Here is a 23,194-nt window from a genome sequence, read left to right as displayed (position 1 = left end):
GCAGGTCTAGCCTTTGCCACCCGCTGAAGTCACGATGAGTCGCGCACTCAGAAAGAAATCACCTGGATTTCACTAAAACTGAATTACCTTACCAGTGGAGCAAAAAAAAAAATGGAGGTGCAGAGAACTGAGTATTCCACAGAAAAGCAATTTTCATTTCTCATCAAAACGTTCCAAGCCGCTCCACCATGAAGATATTTTTCTCTAGATCTGAACTTAGCTTCTGATTGCAAAGTACCTTGCAGACTAATATTCCTTGGGCTTGCTTCATTTAGATAATACCAAGTGCCACTGCAGGAACAGCATTAAACTGAATCATCACCTTCATTGCTTTTCTTTCAAAAGGCACCAAGGGCTTTGAAAACCTGACAACACAGAGAGAACAGGGAAGGAACCATGCACTCTAAGTTTCCTGCTTCACCCTGCATATTCATATTAACCTGTTCCAGTAATCTGGGGTCTTCTAAGATCCTGAATTTGTTAGTGCAAGTATATTAGCAAGGTGTTTCATCTGTAAATATGGGGACCTGGATATATTTTCAGTGCTCAGTTCCTTCTTTCTGTTAAGCAAACAAAGGTAATTGGAATGCCCGGACTACAGGAGGGAGGGGGTTGTTTACCCAGTTCTCTCCAAATTTCAGGAAAAATGAAGAGGGCTGCTAAATCAGTGAGTGTAGCAGTGACCCATTCAGTTTGGGTCAGAAGCCTCAATCAGGAGAGTTGATACTTGTGTAGAAAAACACAGTGCAGAGTTTGGGTCAGGGTGCCACTCTTGCCAATACTCCAGGCAAAAGGGACTGGGAGCCACTGCTCCCATGAGAAACATTGAAAGGTAGCTCTTCGAGAAACACTGAAAGGTAGCTCTTCCCACTGGAGACTTTCCACTTAATTCAGTTTCTGTGGGGACATTTGGTCCCCCCAGAAACTGGGAACCCAGCAGAAGGTGCCCAGGTAGCCATTGGTCTCTGAGTCCTGTCATGCCCAGCCTGTGCTCATGGGTGGTGATTTGGCAGGATGTAATTCCCGGTCAGGGTACCCCTGGGAGAGCACGCTCATCAGTGTCTGAGCCTCACATAGTCATCAACATGTAAGACAGGTCTTACAGCTCTTTTTATGCTGTGCTCCTTTATTTAACTTTGCCCATGTAACACTCCTTGAATATGCATTAAACATCTGCTTTAGGGTCCCCTTCTATTGCCAGAGTGGCAGTGAGTGGCCTGAATGCAAAGAAGAGTTGGAATCACTGGTTCGGTCGGTGTGTTACAGCTATTCTGCATCTGCTAGGGGACATCTAGACAATTGCGTCAGCGTCAGTAACAAAAGCTATCTTTATCATGCTTTTAGGATGGAGGAAATTGCCCAAGACACCCAAGAAATCCCCGATGCCATATACAGGCTTGTGCTGGCCTAATCTCTTCACTTTACACACCTGACAATAAATGGCCTGAAAGGCCACCAGAGGTTAGCTGCCAAAATCCAGAGAACTGCAACTCTGAAAGAGGAGACTCGCACCCGAAGTACCACAGCTTTTCCATAAAAACTGAAAGGAAGAGGAAAAGGTTCCCTCTTTACAGCAATACCAATATTAAAAAGTGAAGAAGCCATGATCATCTCCAAAAGAAGCTGAGCTTCTGGCAAGATTTATATTTATACTGTGCCTTCACTGGGTATCTAGGCACCTGAGACTTCATCCATAGCTCATTAATATAATGATTTCCATTTAATTCAGCAGGCCTGGACAGTAAAGGAAGCATAAGACCCTCACCCTCCAAAAGACACTGCCACATTCGTGCTGAAGATGAGGAGGACTACAGAAAACCCAAGGTACACAGGACAGTCAAATACGTAACATGGATACTCGCTGTGTCAGCTTTTGCAGACACCGCTGCTCAGCAAGTAAAAAGAAGAATTATTAGACAACCGTAAAATACGTTAAGGAATTAAATTTTGAGGGTTTGATTAGTGAGGGAGGGAAATGTCACTGAAGGGCACATTAAAAAAGAACTGCAATAATCTAATTGCAGGCAAGGTACCTTTCTTCCAGAAGGTGCCTTACAGCTGTTCTTGGTAGTTTTTGCAGATTTTACGTGTTGCAAAAATGACCCTGCCGACAAGTCTGCTTTTGGTGAAACCTGGCAACTTTAAACTCGGAGTTACAACACCAGTTTAAAACCAGAAGTGAAGAAATTGTTATTGAAAAACTAGTTTTATAAACACGTGAAGATGGCTGGGGCACTCAGTTACTCCACTTTATTTCTGTCAGAAGACAGACGACCATTTTAATGATTAAAGCCACAGCCCCATGTTGAGAAGATTATGTTTGAGTAAAGCTTCAAAAATTGTATGCGACCGAGCACTTCTGCCAGACAGACAAACAAATTGTTATGAGGTAGCTAGTCCCCGCTGGAGTCACGTTAAGTGTATACATCCTCATAACAAGGTGCCAGCCGTGCTACAACCCCTACCTTTGTCTGAAATACAAATGAAAGAACACGAATTCCTGTGTGCTCTTTTAAAGGTGTCAGTGAGTTATGTGACAATATCGCTATGCATGCATATGCTATGCTAACAACGCGGTTAATGGGATCAGGAGAGGCAAGCCTTACTCTGAATTTCAATGACTTTTTTTTCCTCTGTATTTTTACTTTGAGATTATTACAGTAATTTCCACCTTATTGTCTCTGTAAAGAGTTTTCTTTGAGAGTACTTGGGAGTTCATTAGTGGTGTAGTTTAGGCTTTGGGGGATGCAGCTGACATTAATTTTGTTTTTGTTTGCTGCTGGGAAAATCATAATTGGAAATTTCTAGCAGTATGTGTGCGTGCACCTATTCAAGTAGCAGTTGATTTTTATTAAAGTTGCAGTAAAACAGCCATTCCCCTGATCTGGAATTGTACTTTACTGGAATTTAGTTTATTTTAATTCAGATATAGCTTGTCCCACTGTAAACTACAATACTGAAATGCAGTCAAGCAGTCCGGGAGGTTTTTCATTGCCACGTAGCGAAAACAAGACTGGGATTTTGGCACTGGGTGTCCAGGTCACAGTCTGAGGCGCTGCACGGTTTAGCATTGACTGAAAAGACGAACTTTTTGTTTGGGGAGGTGGAAGCATCAGCGTCACACCAGTTTTGGCTCTGAGCTCTTCTGTCGCCATGTGCAGCCGGACACCTGCGGCCGGCATTGCTCTTCCCAGGTGGCTTCCATCCAGCACAATCCAACACTGCCCGAGACCCACTAACATCCCTCCTGGGAGCCTCTGCGGCTTCTTCCAGCCTCCCTGGCAGACAAGGGTCCTCTGCATTGATCCCTCCTCCTCTCTGGATGGAGGCTGCAGGTGAGGGCTCAACTCCACGTCCAAGGTCCCTCCAGACCAGCAGCTGGAGGGGACAAGCCCTCCTGCCTAGCCAGGAGCCACTCTTCAACACAGGGTTTGAGACTCCCGAGCTCTCAGCTTGGTCCCTTCCTTAAATGAGCTCTACAACTTTGCTCATTTTAAAAACGGCTTTAAAAAGAGCAGAAACATTGATTAGAGATGAGTAAGAGCCCGCGCCGATGCCGGCACTCAACATTTTCAGTGTGTTTATGTGAGTGCATGCAGCAGCTCACAGTAAGCAATGAATTTTGATGATGGATAAGGATTAAAAAAAATAAAAAATAAAAAATTCGAGTGTCTTTTTTTTTCCTGAAGGATAAAAACAGCAAGCCCATAGCTGCACACCATCTTAGACTGTGCCACTTCTCCCATTAGCCCGCTGCTGCCTGCTGGCACTGCCGGACTAGCTGTGCAAAGGGACTGCCACTAGATGGAGTGGCTCTTACAAGCACGTTGGTTAGCGTCTTCAGAGACCTGGATTTAACTTCATCTAGCCTATTCCAGCCTGCCTTACCGGGGTCCAAAGATGCGAGGTGTTAAACATCAGCTGAGTGTTGAAGACAGCCCCAATTGGCAAGTCCTCACCCTCAAAGTGAACGAATTGGTGAAGGCAGGGGCACATCTTCCTGCTGCCCTCTGCTGCGTGGTTATACACAGCCTAAGAAGAAGCTGGGGTGCTATCAGAGTATCAAGACCCCTTAGATAAAATCTAAGTGAGGTAATATGCAAAAGGCTGGGAACCCACCTCAGGCAACAGGGAGAATTACACTTGCCCTGGACTTCTAGCTGGTCCACAGCACCAGTTCACATGAGGAACAAGAAGGTGACTCCTTAAAATGCTTCTCCTGCTGTTCTGGGGGAGAGGGAGAGCTGGGAAGTTCTTATAGTTACTTATAAAAAAAAAAAGGCAGGATTTATTATAATTTTCCAAACAGGATGAATGATAGAGCAATTTTAATAGCCTGGATAGAAACACTGAACATTTGACGCTCTTCCTCAGAAAGTAATTATCAGCAATACAATGATGCTACTGATATCTGCAAAAAATGTTGATGTGGAAAGAAATCAAAACAAGGGAAATCCACAATCAAACCTTCCCAGTTTCTATTTTAAAATATTTTGATCTTCATGTTCATACATTCCTTCTATGATATCTACAGCTAATTAAGAACAGGCTAAAGGACAAGTAGGTATAATTGAAACATAGTTTTGATTGCACAAAGATACATAAATTCATTCTTCTTGCTCACGTATTATAAAGCTTGTGAGTCCTTCAGAGAAGGTCTTTTATCTGCTAATATGTCTGCATAGCACCCAGTACACTCAGACTCCAGCCAAATGAGGTCCACAAACGCTGCCACATGAGAAATAGAATAATTTATACTCATATGGAGTCGGCTGAAAACATGGTGAGAGAAATGGGAGCCACTATAGTAACTGCTGGCCTCCAGGAATCAGAACTGTCCTATAAAATGAAAATTTATATGGTTAATAATTACCTTATCCCATATAAGGATGAACAATACTGCTTCGAGGACAGAACAAGGTTTCTACGCCTCAGAGAAAGAAATACACAGCCTGAGAAATGGCACTCTAAGACTCGGTTACATCAAGAAAGAAAAAAAAATGTTGCGGGGAACATGAAAGCCATGTTATCCCTTTCCTATTTACTGTTTTACCACGCCAACACTGCATAACTCCTAGGCTATGAATGGCAAATACTCTGTCACTCCTGATTCAGGAAAACTTGCATTCACTTCAGCAGGGATTTTATCTGCGAGGACAGAGCACTGAAGCTAGGACAGGAGCAAATTAGGGATGATATCTTCTTACAGCAAGGCACTGCCAGCTATGGGGTAAGCTACTGCGTGCAAGCACTGAACCAAATTTGGTTCTTATGCAACATGCTGATTGGTATCTGTCTCAAGTTGAATATGAATTAGCCAGAAGCCACAGCTACCTGGTTATTTATGCTAATACACCATTTGCACACTAACGGGACGGGAGCTGGCTTGCTCTAATTTTGGGGCAAACTGTCCCTAAATGACAGCCCCCAGCAGCTGACAGTCAGAATGACAAAAGCCAAACAACTGGGGGATGTAGGGGATGCTATCTGGTGACTGACAACGTTTCTCAAAGAAATGCCATTATTTCCTCCCTCCCAAGTTTTGTCGGTGAGGTGTGCGTGCACCCGTTGTAGCACAGGCAGGGCCTGCAGGCACAGGGAAGGAGAGGCCGTGCCTCCCTCCCACACGGCCAGGTACCTCAGATCGGAGAGGCTGGGGTCCTGCAGAGGTGATGTTGATGTCCTGCTCTGTCTGGTGCAGGAGAAGGACCTGAACTTTGCTCTCCTGGATCCCAGGTGAGTGTGATGGCAACCTCTGATCCACTGTTGGAGTTGTTCTGTGTCGTATCACGAGTTAAACAGCCAGAAATAAAGGTGCTGATGGATATTGCAGCACGCTGTGCAGGAGAAGCTTGGTTTGAAGCTCTTTCTCTCATCAAGCCAACCAAGAATTACAACTGGTGTCTCCCATATCCAGAGAAACACCTGGATCACACAGCTGCAGGGGAAAGAGCAGGGACAACTGCCCCACCTGGCCATGAAAACTCTCCAAAGCTCCTGATGTTGCTCAAAACCCCCTTGTGTTGCTTGTGAAACCCCCACATTTCCTACCCGGTTCTGGGCAAGACAAAGTCCTGACAGGGAAAGCACAGCCTGCCTGTCCTCTGGGAGAAAGGAGGGGACACAGAGGTGGCTTTCTTATAACAAAAACATGGTGCAAACATGGGATTTGGCACGCTTTCACAGTTCGTTTTGCATCCTAATATCATTGAAAGACAGTTTTGGGAGGCAATGAAGAGGCTTGCTGAAGTATGACAAGTTCAGATGAAATGGAAACACTGGAGTGACCTGGTATTGGCTGAAAAACAGCTCCCATTTCGGGACTGACTTCCCAATACAACAGAAAGGATACAATAAGAGTAGTTTGATACATTTTCCTTAATTTACAGTAAGGAAAACAGATGAGGACTCATTAAATTGGTCAGTGTGGAACTCGAACTTTTTTTAGAAGAGGACTTATCTTGGATTTTGATTTTCAAAGAATAAATATTTTTTCCCTGCACCTTTTCTGACCATTCTCTAATGCCAAGAGGTGCAGATGCTTACCACTGCTGGGCAGAATCGACATAAATGTGAAATGGAGAAAGAGAAGCCCAGCAAGGTGCAAAAGAGATGGGGAGTGAACACTCGATTTCCTAGAAGAGACAGCAGCTTGGCACACAAGATGTGTCTGAAGAGAGAGAAGTAACTGCAAAGAGCAGCACAGGAGATGAAGGGCTCAGACTCCACTGGATGCTGGATGCTAGAGGTCCCCAGAAGAATCTGACATCTAGTGCATGAAGCTGTGGGAGAAACACACTTATGAGCAAAGAGTTAACCACTCCAAGAAAACAGCTTCCACATAGCAGCCAAAGCAGAAGAAAAAAGGTCAAGAATTTGTAGCAGCAGAAAATATTAGTGAACTTTATTAAAAGAGTACAGATTAGAACCAGAAAGGCAGGAAAAACATTAGGCTCCAGGGAGAAATCTTAATAAACCACACAGTGCATGACTGCTCTCCTCCTTCCCCCCGCAAGAAACCATGTCTGAAACAAGTTTTAATTGAAGTCCCTGCTAGATTGCAAAGAGATGATGAAAGGCAAAGTAATGGGGGTTAAGCGGTGTGAATGGGAGTGCAAAGAGAAGGGGAAGATAACTGATGACTGAGACGGGGAATAGGATGTCTCCAAGTGAGATGGGTGCAAACCAGGGGAAGGTAAGAGAGGAAGACGAGTGGAAGGAGCCCCTGGTAGGCAGGGGATGCAGATTTTAGGGAAGGAATTGCCTTTGCGATTGGCTTGGAGAAAGCAGATTGGGTGAAGGAGAAAACTCACGAGAGAAAACCTCCCTGCTCTTCTGAGCCAGGAGGACTTCAGAGACACCTCCACAGGCTGAAGGATGTAGCTAGTGGGACTTTCAGATCTCACCTGAAAGAAAGAACAGACCCACAGCTCTGCAGGCAACAGCTTGCTCTTTTCAAAGCCCATTTTTGATCTGTATTCAAAGGGTGAGAGATGCAAAGGGCCCCGAGAAGCTGTCCTGTGTAAGGTCACCGAGAAGGACAGCGCTGTACGGACCGACACACGGCACTGAGCAGGGGACAGTCAGCGGTGACCAGCCGAGCCCGCCAGACTCCGTAGGAAAATGAAGCACGGGGTACATACCTCAGAGCAAAAAGGGAGACATGGTGCTCAAACGTGGCCACTGGATGACCCACATGGTGGGTAGACGCAGCGAGAAGGAAAAAGGAACGCGGGGCTCGCAGATAATGGCCGAGAAGGTCAGCAGCACATTGCAAAGCAATGTTCCTTCTGCTCAGCCCTCGGGAGCCTCCTTCTCCCGAAAATTGTTATTAGGTCACCACACATGGGCAGTGCTCAGATGCTGGGACATGAAGGCTTCTGGTGAACGTGATGTCCCCCACACCGTCAGCAGAGGACAGAAATATGCACTCCAATTAAGAAATGTAAAACATTTTTTTCATTTCTGGAGCTGTCTGGCCTTTCATAAAATTTAAATAAGCTCAGATAACTCTCTTCATATCTACATTCAGAATATAATGATATTCAAATATACTGCCATCACACACACAAACAACTTGTGAAATTATTTGCCAGCATATTAAGCTACTACACCAGATTGCTTGGCAATGGTGCATGTCTTTGAAATATGCAGATGCTTTTCTTTTTTAAAAAAAGGAGAGAGGGAGAGAAAAGGAGAAGTGAGAAAGAATTACAGTAGAATCTGGTACCAAAGTAACCAGAACAACAAAATGCAGAGAGACTCCAACTGATATTTCATGGTATCTGGAGAAGTGGTTAAAAGATACGGAGGGATGAGCTATGAATTTGTGTGTATATATATATATACACACGTATAAACTTACAGATAGACATACACAAACACATACACATGCCTGGAGGAACAACTGTGCAAAGTCTCACAAATGCTGCAGCAGTGTTTGTCATGCGTAAACCCAAATTCCTGGTGCCAGAGGACAGACAGACAAGCTAGCAGTGTAGGTACAAAACATACAGGCGAGATAACTGCTGAGTAGCATTTTGAATTCCCCCATACCCAGCCTTCCTGGGGAAAAACAAGCATCTAAAATTAGCACATCTATCACCGAGATCCTGTGAAAATTATTTTGCTAGATTATATACGTATGGGTATCTACAGACACACACTCCAAACCTATTCCACACAGTTTTCCAGGCACAGTCTGGAATCCAGCACTGCCTTGTGCTCCACAGAGGCAGAACCGGGTAGAAATAATGACTTCTCAGAGCAACAAGCACATTTCACGTGTTCGCCAGAAAGGGAAGGTGGGAGCCCCCAAACCCCCAAGTACAAACTTTAAAAGCTTTCCTAAAATGCAGATATGAAAATTATCCCAGCGAGGGCTGAAATGGAATTGACAGTACTCCCTAATGAACTGCTGCTGCTCAGTACTTTGTAGTATGTGAGCACGCCTTCGCTAAGGAGAATATACAACTGCCATAAAAAGAGGTTAACACAGGTTGAGGCAAAATTCGATGCCATCCAGCCTTGATCTACACAAACAAGACAACATCTGAAAGGCACAGAGCAGCCAGTTTCACCAACAGCCCAGCTGAGGTATAATGAATGAAATCTTATTAACTAATGCAGTAGTGAAATATCTATTTTATCTGTAATCTGGATGTGGGCAGCTAGATGAAACGAGAAGGATGTTCCCACTCGAGAGAGGCAGAAGTGAGCTCGCTGTGTGCATAACCACAATGCCCCTGCATGAGGCACCAACGACGTAACAAAACGTGGGCCACCCTTATGGTGCAAGCCAAATCATTTTTCACGGGTAACAATGGCACCTTCAGCAAAAAAAGAAAGTTCTTTCTAACGAGCAATTGATTTATAAGTCATTACGGCCATTTCAAAAGGACAGGCCATGGCTGGTTGCGGTGATCATTAACAAAGCCACGCACTTGCACCGAGGCTGAGTTCTGGGGGGCATCCTTATCCCACCAGCAGCAATTAGGCGTGCGCTTTTTTGCAGCAGCGCAGCATCAGGCTAGAAATGGAGACATAAAGAGCAATACTGAGAAGACAGGTTGTCACATTTTTAACTTTGCATTAATAACAAATGCTGTTGCTGTCTATTCTGGCACATTTGCAAGCTTGCTTTTAAGTACAAGGGGCTGGCATGCATCTCCACTATAGATAGGAAAACAAGAGCAGCCTTGTTATGATTAAAAGGGTCTATTTCCCTCTGCCTTCTGTCTTCTATGTCCATCTGCACAGCTGCTTTGAACTTGGCCAAATCCCAGTGTTAGGGTCGCCTGCAGTACATATTTTAAATCAGCAGCAGACTGTGCGAATTTGCTGCTACCAAGGAGAAAAATCTCCAAATTCTCGCTTAAATGCTTGATGAGTGGTTCTGTGGAACATTCATCATCGTAGATAGCCCAACCTATCTGGGAAATTGCAGCAAAAATGTATCTAAAACCATTTACTGTTTCATGAGGAGAATGAGATAAAGCCAATATAGACATCTGCAAAGAAATGAAGAGAAATCACTGTTGACAAAATGAATGCTGCTGATGCCTCGAGAGCTGACGGAACAGCTAGGGAGAGGTCGCAAAGTTTGCACGTGAGAAGTGAAGGTAATTCCCCTTAAAAAGGGCACGAGGAGAGAAACCGGGGGAGTGGAAGACAGTGCATTGGACAGACCTGAGGAACCAGGCACAGCGATGTATTTGCTAAACGCTCAGGCAACACTAAGCAAGGTTCTCCCCTGCCATTTAATCTCCTCACCTACTTTTATCCAACAGAGAGGAGAGCCACCTGAGCTCTCCCTCCCCAGTGCGTAACACTGCCAGCACCAAAATCTGAGCGGAATCACAGTTTGCAAGCATTTGGGGATGGCCACGTTAAAGGATGGAAGTCAGAAATGACTGGGGGGGGAAAGAAGTTATTCCGTTTCTAAACTTTTGTTGCCCAATCAGAAACCTGTGAACACAGAAAGAGACAGACGGACATGCCTTGGCTGAGATGTGCCATTCCTTCAGCAGAGCATGAAGGCTCGAAACGGTGCTCTTCATGCAACTGAGCTAACATAATTCACCAAAGCACAACAGCCAGGATCAAAGCACCCACCCGCCCATCCTCGCAATGCTAAAGCCTGCTTCCACTTTCCCCTAGAGTTTTGTAGGTATTTTTATTTAATTACTGTGGTTTCAGGTGTTACCGAACAGTTGATGAGATAAATTCAAAGCAAATAATCAATTTCTTTACCTTGCCAACTTTTCTTTCTTCCCCCCTCAGCAATAGATGCCTGATGGCTCAGTCAAACAATTATTGCTTTTATCAGTTTTGTTTTAAAATGCTTTTATTCAAATGGCTTTGCCTCTCATTCCAAAGACCAATGGATAATAAAGCAAAGATGTATCCCGGCTGCTACAAAACTAATTTTAACCTCAAGCAAAGCAGGAATTACACATTCATCTTCTAAACTGTTTAAAGACATTATATTCATTTCTTTTACAGTTGATTTAATAAACTCTAGTACGGATATTTATTATGCAGGCAGAGTCACACCTTTTTTTTTTTTTCTTTTTTAGAGGAGAAAACCTGCGCTAGCAGCTGATACTAGGTGTAATCTGAGAAGAATTAAGTACTCCCAAGATATTTTTTTTTGCTATGTTGCACATTTTGGTATTATACGCTGTACTAAAGAGCACTCTGATCCTCCCCACGATCTCGATCCATGTGAGCAGCAATGCCACCCCCAGCAGAGAAAGCCATATTCCTTTAAGGAAAGGTGAACAATGAAAACACGAGGATACGTGCAAGGAGAAAAAGAAACACCACACACCTTTAACAGGTCAAAAAAGCCACACGATGCTTCTTTTTTTAAAAAAAGCAAAACTTGCGGGTACTCCAGAAGGAGTATTTTGCTCTCTGGAGCACCTCTCCCTTTTCCTTCTTGAAGGGAGAAGCCATACGCCAAAACTGTACTGGCGTACAGAAAGCACCGCTCAGGATAATTTTAGCCAAAAAAAACCACCCAAACAACTCCGGACTTCATCATCTGACACCATTTTCCCCAACCGAAGCGAAGGCACGGGAAGGAGCCGCCTGCTGCCGGGTACGTACCTCCTCCAGGGGTGCTCCCGGCGGAGCTCCGCAGCCGGCTCGGGAACAAAAAGCTGCCCGGCTAGGAGAAACCCCCCCCGGCCCCTCGGATCGGCGCCGGACCGCCCGAAAGCTTCACCCGACAGCCACCGCCTGAAGTTTCCGGAGCTCCCCCCACCCCACACACACCCCTCCCAATTTCAGGCAGACCCCGGCCGGCCCCAAAACCCCCGCGGGGACACCCTGCGGCGGGGCTGCCCCCTCTGCCAGCCCAGCAGCCCTGCGGAGTTTGGCGACCGGGATGCGCACGGGGACGAGGGCAGCAACCCTCGGGTGTCCCGAGGGACCCGTCCCCGACCCCAAAGCCGCTCGGGCTGACGGAGAAGGGGGCAGCGCGCTGCAGCCGCCCCGCCGTCGGGGCAAGCGGCGTCGCCCCCCACCTCCCCTAGGCGACAAACTTCGAGGGGCTCAGCCCCGCCGGGACCCTTTTTCCTGCCTTCCCTCCCTCCTTCCCCGCAGCCCCTCGCCCTCCTTACCCTCGGCACGGCCCCGGCCTCGTGTCCCCCTCCTGCTCCGGCCGCGCCGACCCCCGGCAGGGAGCGGGGAGCGGGAGCGCCGCCCCGCCCGGGCACCCCGGCACTGGGGAGCGCCGAGGAGGAGGCGGTGCCGGCGAGGGGAAGGAGGAGGTGGGAGACTTCTTCTTCTCCCCCCCTGGCGCCTCCTCTCCGACCACCGCCGCCCTCGCTCCACGGGCGGCTGCTGCTGCCGCTGCCGCTGCTGCTTCTCCTCCTTCTCCTCCACCTCCAGCACCAGCAGCACCGCCGCCCCCGGCCCTCCTCCGCCGCCTCCGCCCGCAGGCAGCGAGCGGGGCGGGCAGGCAGCGGGCTGGGGATGGGGCTGGGGCTCCGGCACCCACCGCCGCCTCGTCCCCCGTCACCCCCCGCAGCCTGCCGCCCCTCTCCGGTCCCATTTATGAAGCCCGGCTGCCATCACGTGTTAATGTGCCTTTTGTCCTGGCCCTGGCAGCGCCGGGGGAAGCCAGGCGGCGGCGGCCAAACTTCGCCCCGGGGGTGGGCAGCGGGCGGGCGGGCGGCGGACCCCAGCCCTGCCCCTGCCCCGGCCGTGCCCCGTGCCCCGTACCCCGCCGGGCGGCCGCCTCCCGCTCCCTTCTCTTCCCCTACCCCTCCCCGAGGGGCTCTAAATTATTAATTATAATTAGCCTCGTCGTGCCGCGGGGCCTTGCCGGCAGCCGACGGGCGAGGCAGCGCCGCCTGCGGCCCGCGGGGGCGGCCGGCGCCTCCCCGCCCGAGGGGAGGGAGAGAAGGACGGAGGGAGGGAGGCAGAGACCCGGCAGGGACCCGCCCGCCGCCCTCTCCGCCCCACCGGGCTGTGGCGGCGGAGAACGAGGGGCTGAGGCCTCGGGGCAGCCCCCAGGAGGGAGCCCGGCTTCCATTGAGAAGCTCCCGAGGGCTTGAGGGTGGGTTTGGGGAGGCACCCCAAGGGGCATCGCCCAGCAGCCGTGTGCCTCAAGGCTTGGTGCATCTCTGCGTGGTGGTGCCCGGCTGCGGGGCACCGGAGTTTTGCCAGCATTTGTTCCCCATGTTACCCCCGAGGCTGGCAGAGAGTGGCTGTGGTGGTCTTGTGCTGCTGCAACAGCCGTGGTGGTGGCGGGCACGTTGCGGGGAATCCCGCATCTCCCCGGGCTGAGGTGGCTCCGAAGGCGCAAGGACAACCGGCAGGCTGGGCTTTCTTCAAAAGAGGTTCCTAAAGAATGTGATATCCAGCTGGCTTTGCTCCGTGTGCTTCTCCCTCTGCAGTGTCATAAATATGTATTTGTCTTCACATGTATTAATACAGCAACATGATAAATATTTATCGTTTGACATAGTGTCTAAAGACATTAACTGGTCCATCTACCACATCCACCCAGCGGCAGAGGAATAGCCCGGGTCCCTCATCCCTCAGCGGAGAAACCCACAGGGAGATACGCTCTTCACGAGCGAGGATTAAAGACTTTGGGTGGCACTATTTTCGGGGATGCCCAACCCGAGAGGTGTGAGCCATCTGATGGTGAGCCTTCCCCTTGAAGGTTTCTCCGTCTGGGCCCCCAGGGCTTGAGGCACTCAGCATCTCAGGGCTCTGGGGAAGCGGGCTGGCGCATCTGCCGAGGATCCCAGACCCGCTGCCTCGGTCTCATCTTCCCTTGTGCTTAGTCCCATACCGATTCTGCTCAATCGTAATTACTGCCTACATTTTTTTTTTTTTTCCTTCCCACCGCTGGCTCTTCCTGATGATAATCGTTAAATTAACAAGAAAGGAAGCATTTTCAAGTGGCATTCCTGTGAGAAAATTGGAGAAGAAAAAAGGCTAACTCATTTGTGCCCAACTCAAGCTTCTGATATTAGTCAGTCTGTTTGGTAATTCAAAAGTGCTGGTGTGTAAAAAGAACTTTATTTAACACTGCAGTAAAATCAGAGCAGATTTCTCTTCAGCTTTACATTTCAGAAAGTACTGACTTCTCCTCAGAGGACCGAGAGTTTTCATTTGATTTTTTTTCCCTGAAAGGTTGGTACTTTTGCCTTTAATGTGAACCTACTTGGTTAAGCTTCTCTTCCGCAGTCGTGGAGGAGCGCAGCTCCTTGGCAAAGGCAAGTCCCATCCAGAGGACATCGCTGGACACAAGTCAGCCCACGGGGTGAATTTAGGGCAATGTGTTACTTACTGCTCGTTCCACCTCCGCGCTCATGGCTGGATGAAAGATCCCCATCCTGAACTGGGATTTACTCCAATCTCGGGGTAATCCTTCTTTCTGTCACTTCTAAACTCGGAGAGCAGGGAGGGAAATTGTGATGTTGACAAATGTAGCCATGCCTACACACCGAGGTGGCTTTTTTTTCCCCCTAAAAATCCTCCACAGTTGCTACTGCCAGTTCAGCCCACAGGCGCAGCAGTTCGGTATCGGTAGCCAGAGGTGACTCGAGCACCAGCTTCTCAGCCTTCTTCATGGTGGGGTGTCCTGTGACCTCTCGTGCCTTGCGCTCCCCAAACGTTTATCCAGATCTCGCCTTTACTTTAGCGATTTGGCAAGGAGAAGGTTGTTGCGATCCTGTGACACCTGTTCCTGGTGGAGCTGGTTGGAAAACCTCTGAAAGAACAGCTTTCCACTGGAAAATGCAACCCTGTCAAAATCAGATCGCTTTGCAAACTTGTGTCGGTTTCACTGAAAATGTCATTTAAAAAAGAGTAAGTGGTGGAGGGATGTTCCAACAGTGTGGGAACATCTCGTTTTGACATTTCCAAGCTAAATGTTTCAATTTCTTCTTTCAAAATGAGTTTTGGTTTCAAAATATTTCATTTTATATTATATATTACAAAATAATACAAAATTTGAAAAGCTGAATCATGTTTCCATTGAGCTGTAATTAATTTTCTCCATGACTTTCTGGAGGTAGAGAGCACCGTTATTCTGATTTGGAACAAAATTTGAAATCCCAAACATCTAGAAAAACTAGAATTTTGTGGGGCTTCCAACCATGTGATGGAACTCCAGAATACATCAATGGCCACTTTTTTAAGCTACATGATTGTGAAAGACTTAAAATAGTGACAGGCTACTTGCAGTCTTGTCTTTCCTCACACTTTGAGCCTTGCTGCCAGTGGAAATAAAGCCTTCCAATACCAATGACGAGGTCTGAAGGAAGAGATGGGGGTGGACATAGACCCTAAGATCAGATGTTCTTACTTTTCTTTTGGTTGCTCCCAGTTAATGTTCTTCGAAGCAGTGCATTGGTCAGGTATCTTCTGGCCACCCCAGTACTACTGCAGCTGTAACTTCCTTCACTCCCTATTTCAGAAAGAGAAGGAAACAAGGTAATAGAGGAGATAATCCAGCTGATCCTGTGCTTTTTCTAAGCCACAAATCACCAACTGTTGCTCTACCAGACAGATTTTTTTTTCAAATACTATTATATCATATTTTTATGATAAATAAACTTTGCCCATCATTTTATGAATGCTGCATTCCAGCCATGAAGCATTTTATTTATCTGTATACATTGATCAGATGTGCCTAATGAGTGGGCTTGATGATTTACTTGGCAAAAATCCATGTAACAATCAGGTGAGGTTGTTCAGTAGTCTCACTGAGATCGCTTGCACCCTGGTTTTGTAGACCCTGGAGTTCCATGGCTGCTTTCAAGATTTCCCCATCTCTTCTTCTCAAGCGTGTTTCCTGCTGCTGCCTTGTGTTATAAGCTTGAACGTTTTGCTCACTTTTTTCTCATCATCCATAGGTAGATAGAACAAACAAAGAAGATATAAATGATCTCCAAAGAGGCACTTGGAGGTACATTGTCTTCTAATAACCACATCCCGTGTCCTGCTCACAGATGAACGTCTTTTCTCAAGGTTTATGTGGCAGTTTCTTGACTCATTTTGAAATGAGAGAAAAGATTTGGTCCTGTTCCTAGTTTAGAAGACTGTCTGCTTGTCCTAAAGCTCTATCTTTATTTGGCTGGCTTTGGAGACTTTGCTGCTAGGATAGCACTGAAAACCAAGGGTGCACACAAGCTCTTCCACAGTTTCACAGTCATAAATTCTCCAGAAAAGAGAAGAGGGTCTCCACCATAAACATTATTCTGCTCATCCTAGAGGCCATGATGGAAATTCCTTTTTGCAAGGAGGAAAAGCTGTGAAACAAGACCTTAAACAGTGAGCATTTCTTGCCCTAGCCTTCTCAACCCAAAGAGCAGCCTGCCTGAAAACCTCAAATGATCAGGTACTGCAGCAGCAGATGGAAGAAGTGTCTTAAGGGAACACGATTTTCCAGCTTTTCTACATTTGCTCTGCAAGCTATCCATCAGGGTTAGGCTGGCGCCCAAAAGCTCAAGTCCTCATTCTGCCGTTCTTTTTTTCAGTAGCACTGAAACATCCACAACTTTCACAGCAAGAGCACCAGGAGCTCAGCCCCCCCTCCCCCAATCCCCCCAAATTTGTAAAATGAGGATAATAGCATCTCACTTCTTCCACCACCGTCAGACTTTTCTATTTAAATTTTAACTCCATCAAGGCAGGGACTGTCTCTTACTAGTAGTTTGTGAGCATCTATCACAACAGAGCCACAATCCTGGCTATGACCTGCGGGCACTGCCACATTGCAAACAATAACAATAAAAACCCAATCAGAAATGTTATTGTCCAGGAGTAACTTTACTGCCACCAAGCAAATAAAGGGAAAAAGAAAAAAAAATCCAGAATCCATGAAAGTCAATGGTTTACCCAGGGGTTTTGCAAAGTGTCCAGCTCCATATTTAGCCAAATGTTGGTCCCTTGTGCAAGGTGGAGGTGACAGCAGGCTCCTGTCACAGGCGAGGCATGGCAATGTCCTCATTTCGGGCTGTCCCCGCAGCTGGCTTCAGCCTGTTGCTCAGGTGTCACAGCAGCCCTGCCCCTTTCCCAAATCTGACCCTGCTTTTTGACTCGGCCAGCTGGTGAGAATGGGAAATTTGCTGCTGGTTTTTGTAATGCAGATATCTGCCAGCTAGGAACAGACCGAGACCACCAACTCCTCTCAGGCAGGAAAACAAACAGCTATCATATGGTAATGACTTTGTGTCGCTACTGCCCCGAACCAAATTAAAACCAGTGATGCAGGCATTCAAGTCTCTCTATCCTGTCATTAACTATCCCCTGAAGCTATCCAGTTCCCCAAATATTATTCTCTCCTGCTTCTTGCTTTGTCCTTTCAGATCGGAGTTGAGCAATGATGAACTAATTTAGCCACTGTTCTATGTAATTTAGGTTATGAACTCGGTGAGTTAAGAAGAGGAGAGACATGTCACACAGTTAAGGACGCGTATGCTTTTGTTAAGAAATCTCAGTCTATTACTGATGGAGGTGTTAATACCCATACCAAACAGAGTGCATTGGAGCTTAATCTTCTGCTGTATTGATTTTTCGTAGTGTTTTGCCCACTGTGTTGTGGGTGGCACTGCAGGGTACTAACAAGGTTCTTTCCTTTGCCCTGATGGCAGCGATACTGTGCCCCGTCACGTTTCTTCCACCAGCTCCTTGAAGAAGATGACAGGGAAGAGAAGAGCCAGAAGACTAGTGAGAATCCTCTGTTTAAAAACAAAGACTTGCCCAGATCCAGGGCAGGTTGTTGCTTATCTGACATCTGTAGCCTGACACTTGGGGAAGGACTCTTAGAAATGGTCGTTTGGGCATCAGTCCACAGTCCCCTCCTCCTTCCTTGCTCATTCCCTCTTTGATGCCCAAACCTCAGACCCAGCATGCTGGAAAGGAGCCTTTGTATTCAGTGCGAAAGCATGGCATGGTGATTGCCCTTCGGAGGGTTTGTGAGCTGCTCTGTTACCGATGCATGCAGCTTCGAGCACCTAGTACAGCATTTTTGCCTGTTTCTTAGGAGCTAGCAGCTGGCTAAGGCACATGAACTTCTTTTCTCTCCACCATCTGAAAATTACAAAATGCTGGTCTAGGTAGAAAGAGGAGGTTGCCAGGGAGGAGAGTAAGTATACTGTGTTAGGGAAGATGGGCCTCTTTGACCTTGGGGAAGCTGCCTTTGAACCTTATTTTTTATATTTTTCTGACACAAAGGAAATCACTGCTGCTCCTAAGTGATCTTTCAATGCAGAGAAACACCCTCATTAGTTTTTTTTTTTCACCTTCTCACCTTCTTTCATTAAACCATACTCTTTACAGTCCCAGTTGAACAGCAGGGAACATTATGAGCTGACGGAAAAGCATTTTCCTTTGTTAACATGTTTTTTCATCATTGAGCAATAGAACAGTAATGAGGATACAGATCATCTTTTCATTATAAATCTGCATCGCAAAGTACAAAAAGAAAAAAAAAAGTGGGTTCCAAAAATAAACAAATAAACAAAATAGCTGTGTGGTGAAGGGAAGAAATTGAGAAAAACAAGATGACAAAGCTTTTCCCCGATGCTCTACCTTTGGTGATGTACAGGGGCATCAAAGTCAGGAAAGTCTCCAAGTGATGTTGGGTGCCTGAATGTTGCAGTTAATGTAAATAGGCGTAGGATTGTATCTGCAACTTCTATGCAATGCAAATTAATATCATTCATCAGTATGGCAAGAGAAACCAACAAATAAACAAACAAAACCCAACTAAAAACACAACCTAAGATGACTCTAAAATAGATTGGTTCTTTCATGGAAATATACAGATTTGTTTTCGCTCTTGACTTTTGTTCACATTTTCCTTGTTCCTGCTAGATATGAAAACAACCCATCATGTCAGCTTTTAAATAGGGACGGTATATACCAGTCTGTAGCGTACATGCTCAGTTCCAGAAAAGAGAAACAATTACGAGTCTGGATGAGGGCTACACGTTTTCTAGCTCAAGTTCCTTACGAGACGCAGCCGTGCGGAGGAGGCACTGCTTCTGTGTGCGCGTTTGTGCGGTGCTTAATAAGAAGAGGCTGTTATTGGAGGGTGAGGGAAAGAGCTCTCGTGTCTATAAAACCCAGCTATGATGAAATGCCTCCTGAAAGCATCAGTGAGTAAGTGCTGTCCCAGGGAAAGGAGCACTGCTCGATGCTGCTGCAGAAGGAAGAGGGATGGACAGCTCATCGGCCCTTTTCTTTGTCCCCTCCTGCAGCTCTGGGGAGGTGGCAGGGGACTGCAGTGGGACTTTTCCCTGTTGTAGCACTCCATTAGAGCTGTTCTCCTGGGAAACCCAGGGTGTGCATGCTTCAGGCTCTCCTCAGCCTGTGCTCCCTTCCCAGGCTGGGTCTTCCTACCAGTTTGCCTGGCAGAGGGAAGCGCAGGGAGCCTGGAGAAGCCAATTCCCCCTGCGTTTCAGGAGAAGCACACAGTGAGTCTATAGGAGTAAGAAACACAAACTTTCCCCTCTTCTTTTGTGCCAGGCTGTATCACAGTCCAGTCTTCAAGAGATGGCCTATTTTTTTTATTTATTTTATTTGTTTTAATCTCTGCCAGCTTTTCTATGCCTTTTCCACTGTTATTACAATTATTGTGGCTACATTTGCTCAAATGGTCAACGCTTGCTAATGCTATCACAGATATCCATCCCTTCCACCCCTGCAAATTATTCATTATAGTGTCACTAGCCTCAGCATAAAATGTACATTTGCGTGCTTGTTTTCATTTAATAAAACCCTTTGGTCACGGAAGCACTGTCAGCCCAGGTTTTATTATTCCAGAATATTCAATTTAAATCTTGGGGCACCCGTGTGACTGAGAGGTCACCTAGCATCTTCAGCTCTGCAAAGTGGGGGGCGAGGGGAGGTTTGCAAACCGTGGGCTTAAACAACAAAACCAAAGTGGCAAAGCTCAAGCCCACTCATCCTTTTCTTTTCTTTTTAGGGGGAAATGGATGCCACAAGCTTATCACGTTGCAGCCCCACACCGTCACTGGATCCACTGGAAAATAAATCCACCGTAAAGGCAGCGATGCTCAGCGTGGGATCTGCCCATGCAGCTCACCTTCCAGGACAAAGTATTAACTAAGGAAGAGAGCAGGTAGGACAGGGGTTCTTCTTCAGAAGCCTTGCTGTGATTGTTTTGGCATGACCTCATCTCAAAGCCCTGTTGTGAATAGTTAGATTTTCTCACATCATTTTGTGGTTGGGAAGGGCTTTTTGGCTTCTGTAATCAATTCACTTTATGAAGAAAACACTAAAAAAAAAATGATGGCCAGAAAATGTGGTTCATCTTCAGTAAAATCAACAATTTAACCTCTCCCTGGGAGAGCACTGCCTTGGAAGCAGCCTTTCTGGTAGGCTAGGGAAAGCTGACTTCTGAGATCCAACCAAGGCAGGAGATTCAGTCACAAAATGTGGTCTTTTCATAGCTACTTGCCTACAATATTTAGATTTACATCTCATATTACAGAATATTAAAAAACAACAGGACCATTTAAGGACTAGAAGATGGAGTAGATTATTTTATTATCTACTTTTCAATGCCCTTTTCCTTTTCCAGTGGCCTGAGCTTAACTTCTCTTCATCTATATTGGCTCGGGCTCAAAGGGTCATATAACCGTCTGAGTCAATAGCAGAGCTTTTAGCACCAGACCCAGGAACCATCTTGGACAAATGGAATCCCAGATACGTTCTTCAATTTTCCCCCATCAGCCATTTATAAAAGCTACTTTTATTAAAATCTTCTTGGGTACTTCTCCTGCTGCAGCTGGGAGACCATACGAGGAGCGTTTGCTATTAAGCCATAGAAGAAAGAAGCAGAAGGGTTTTATTTACTTCAGTGTTGCCTTTCCTTTGTTTCTGCAATTCTGGTTTTCTTCAGGGTGACCAGGAATACTAAAACATAGCAGAAAAACACTAATACATGCTGCAGCATCAGAATTCCTCCGTTCAGAGGGTATTTTGGGGTGAAAAAACACGTTTAGTCTGCTTGTCAGGAGACTGTTGACTGGTTAACTCTATTTAAGTGCGACACAGGGAGACCATCTATTTTATACCCTTAGGTTATTCGGGAGGCCAGCCTGCTGGACCACGCTTGTCTATTGTACTGAGTACGAAATGTAATAGTAAGGCGAGGGGTACTGTTCAGTTGCCACAAACTAGGGACGTCTCCTCTCATTAAAAGTGGTGCAGTTGTGCTTTAGTTGTTCAAGGCAGAGGAGTGATGAAAGATGTGAAGCTCTCCCATGTACATGCGTTGTCGAAAATGTGAAAGGGTCTTAGCCTGCATACTTGCTCAAGTAAGTTTTCTGTAGGATTCAGTGGAATAGAAATGATCTTAAAAGAGGAATTTCTATAGCTCGGATCGCAGAACCCAACTCTGTTGTGCCTGATTTTTGTCCTTTATGCAAGTCTGTGCAACCTGTGCCTCCCCCTTGCTTTGTACGCTCCCCCCAACACACACACCTTCACCCCTTTGGAATGGGTATTACTATGGAAACAATTGTGTCCTTGCTATTGTTAAGGGCAGCTGAGTGACATCCAGAAATCCCATATACCCGCAGAAAATTGTAATAGTAAATCATCTGACTGGCTATTCTTAGCCATTCTCTTTCTCAGTGAGAGAAGGATGATATATAAAGGGAGATTATATGAAGAAGGCTTTTTTTTTTTTTTTTCCCTCTTGGAAATTTATGACCGCTTGGCTGAAGCGTAAGAGTAAAGGTAGGAAAAAAAAATATTACACAACAGAGCATTTCATGAGCAGCAGAACTAATGAAGCCTGGTTCCCTATGGGTTTGGGCCCGTGGTTGGATTCTCTGGTGACTAATACAGCGCTGGCTGTCTGATCACATCTGTTCTGTGAGCTGGGGCATTCAGAGTGCCTCCCTGCCATGTGGGTCCTTGAATACCCAACAACAATTGGGTTCAATTGCAGCTTTTTGTCAACGAGGGAACTGACAGGGTCTGCCTCTTCTACCCACACGCCAGTTTTCATTAAACTTGTGGAAATCTACCATCAGATCACTACACTTCCATCAGAACTGGTTGAAAAAAACGCTATCAGATTTGGGAATGATTAGAGGGGAACAGACAGGCACAAACACATTGAAAGTGTAATCTTGTGAGCCTCTTTTACTTGGGAAATCACCCTGAAATTTTGCTTGGCTTCTTCTTCTTTGTAATAATGTTTCTGTGCCCTGGTTCTTCATGCTAGGAGGTGGATAATACTTCTCCACTTTGTAAGAGATAATATTAAGATTTTTCTGTCTTTTGTAAAAAGCAATTTGAAAAAGGAAAGTTACAGCAAGGGAAATTGGCATTAAATATTCATATTTTTTGCGCAGTGAAGGTGATGAAGCTGTGGAGCAGGCTGCCCAGGGAGAGCGTGGAGTCTCTGGCCTTGGAGATGTTCAAACATTGGCTGGGAAAAGCCCTGAGCTACCTGCTGTGACTTCAGAGCTGGATCTGACTTCAAAGGTGGTTCTGCTTTGAGTGAGGACGGGACCAGATGACCTCCAGAGATCCCTTCTGATCTGGAGTTTCTGTGATTCAGTGTTATTTGCTACTTTAGATTTATTTTGTGCAGGACTTGGTTACCCAGGAAGAATCACAGTCAAGGTCAAATTCTTCAGGAGAACATTGTTCCAAAAATGTGTGCCCATTGGAGTGAACCAGCCATCCATGTGCAAGTTCAGACTTTTACTGAGACATACTAGAGCCCTCCTATTGAGCCTTCAGTATTTTCTGAATATTAGTTTCATCATCAGTTCGTGTTAGCTGTGCGCAAAGTCACTGTGAAATTTCATGCTATATAACAAATTCCTCCAGCTTTTCCCACCTCCATCTCTGATAAACTAGATAATGCCATGTAGGCAACAGGACCCCCCAGAGTCGGTGCCTCTTGCAGATAACAGATACTTTGTAAAATCATGACTTTCCCTGCATAATTTTGGGTTGTATGCTCTGGAAAACTTGGCTGAAGTGCAAGATAAAAAAAAAAAAAAAAGATGTATTATTTTCATGAAGCACAACATTTTATAATGTGATTGCCTGTCCCAAGTGCAATCAATCTGTCCATTGAGCTGGCAGTGTTTAGAAGTAGATGAAAGTCTCTATAGATCTGAAGCCTCCAAATGTTCCAGAGCCCCGTGTTGGGAATACAGTGACACAC

General features: G+C 46.2%; 1 protein-coding gene and 1 long non-coding RNA gene across 4 annotated transcripts in view; one reads left to right on the top strand and one right to left on the bottom strand.

Annotated features, from left to right (window-relative positions):
* CNR1 (cannabinoid receptor 1) overlaps nt 1–12,870 on the bottom strand; it is an 18,431-nt gene extending 5,561 nt beyond the window's left edge. Inside the window, exon 1 of one of the 3 annotated variants that reach the window (XM_068677988.1) lies at nt 12,129–12,870. In XM_068677988.1, coding sequence (XP_068534089.1) covers nt 12,129–12,562 — 434 coding nt within the window. In that variant the 5' untranslated portion in view covers nt 12,563–12,870. Of the gene's footprint in view, nt 1–6,546; nt 7,957–11,613; nt 11,763–12,128 lie in introns of those variants that run through there. The other 2 variants (XM_068677990.1, XM_068677989.1) reach the window with 2 other exon arrangements.
* LOC137854504 (uncharacterized) lies at nt 11,220–23,194 on the top strand. Its single transcript, XR_011095197.1, has 3 exons — nt 11,220–11,605; nt 19,964–20,119; nt 22,368–23,194. It is a non-coding gene; the product is annotated as an uncharacterized lncRNA (long non-coding RNA).

This window comes from Anas acuta, chromosome 3, assembly GCF_963932015.1.
Source record: "Anas acuta chromosome 3, bAnaAcu1.1, whole genome shotgun sequence".
NCBI lineage: Eukaryota > Metazoa > Chordata > Aves > Anseriformes > Anatidae > Anas > Anas acuta.
This window is presented reverse-complemented; position numbering and strand designations above follow the sequence as displayed.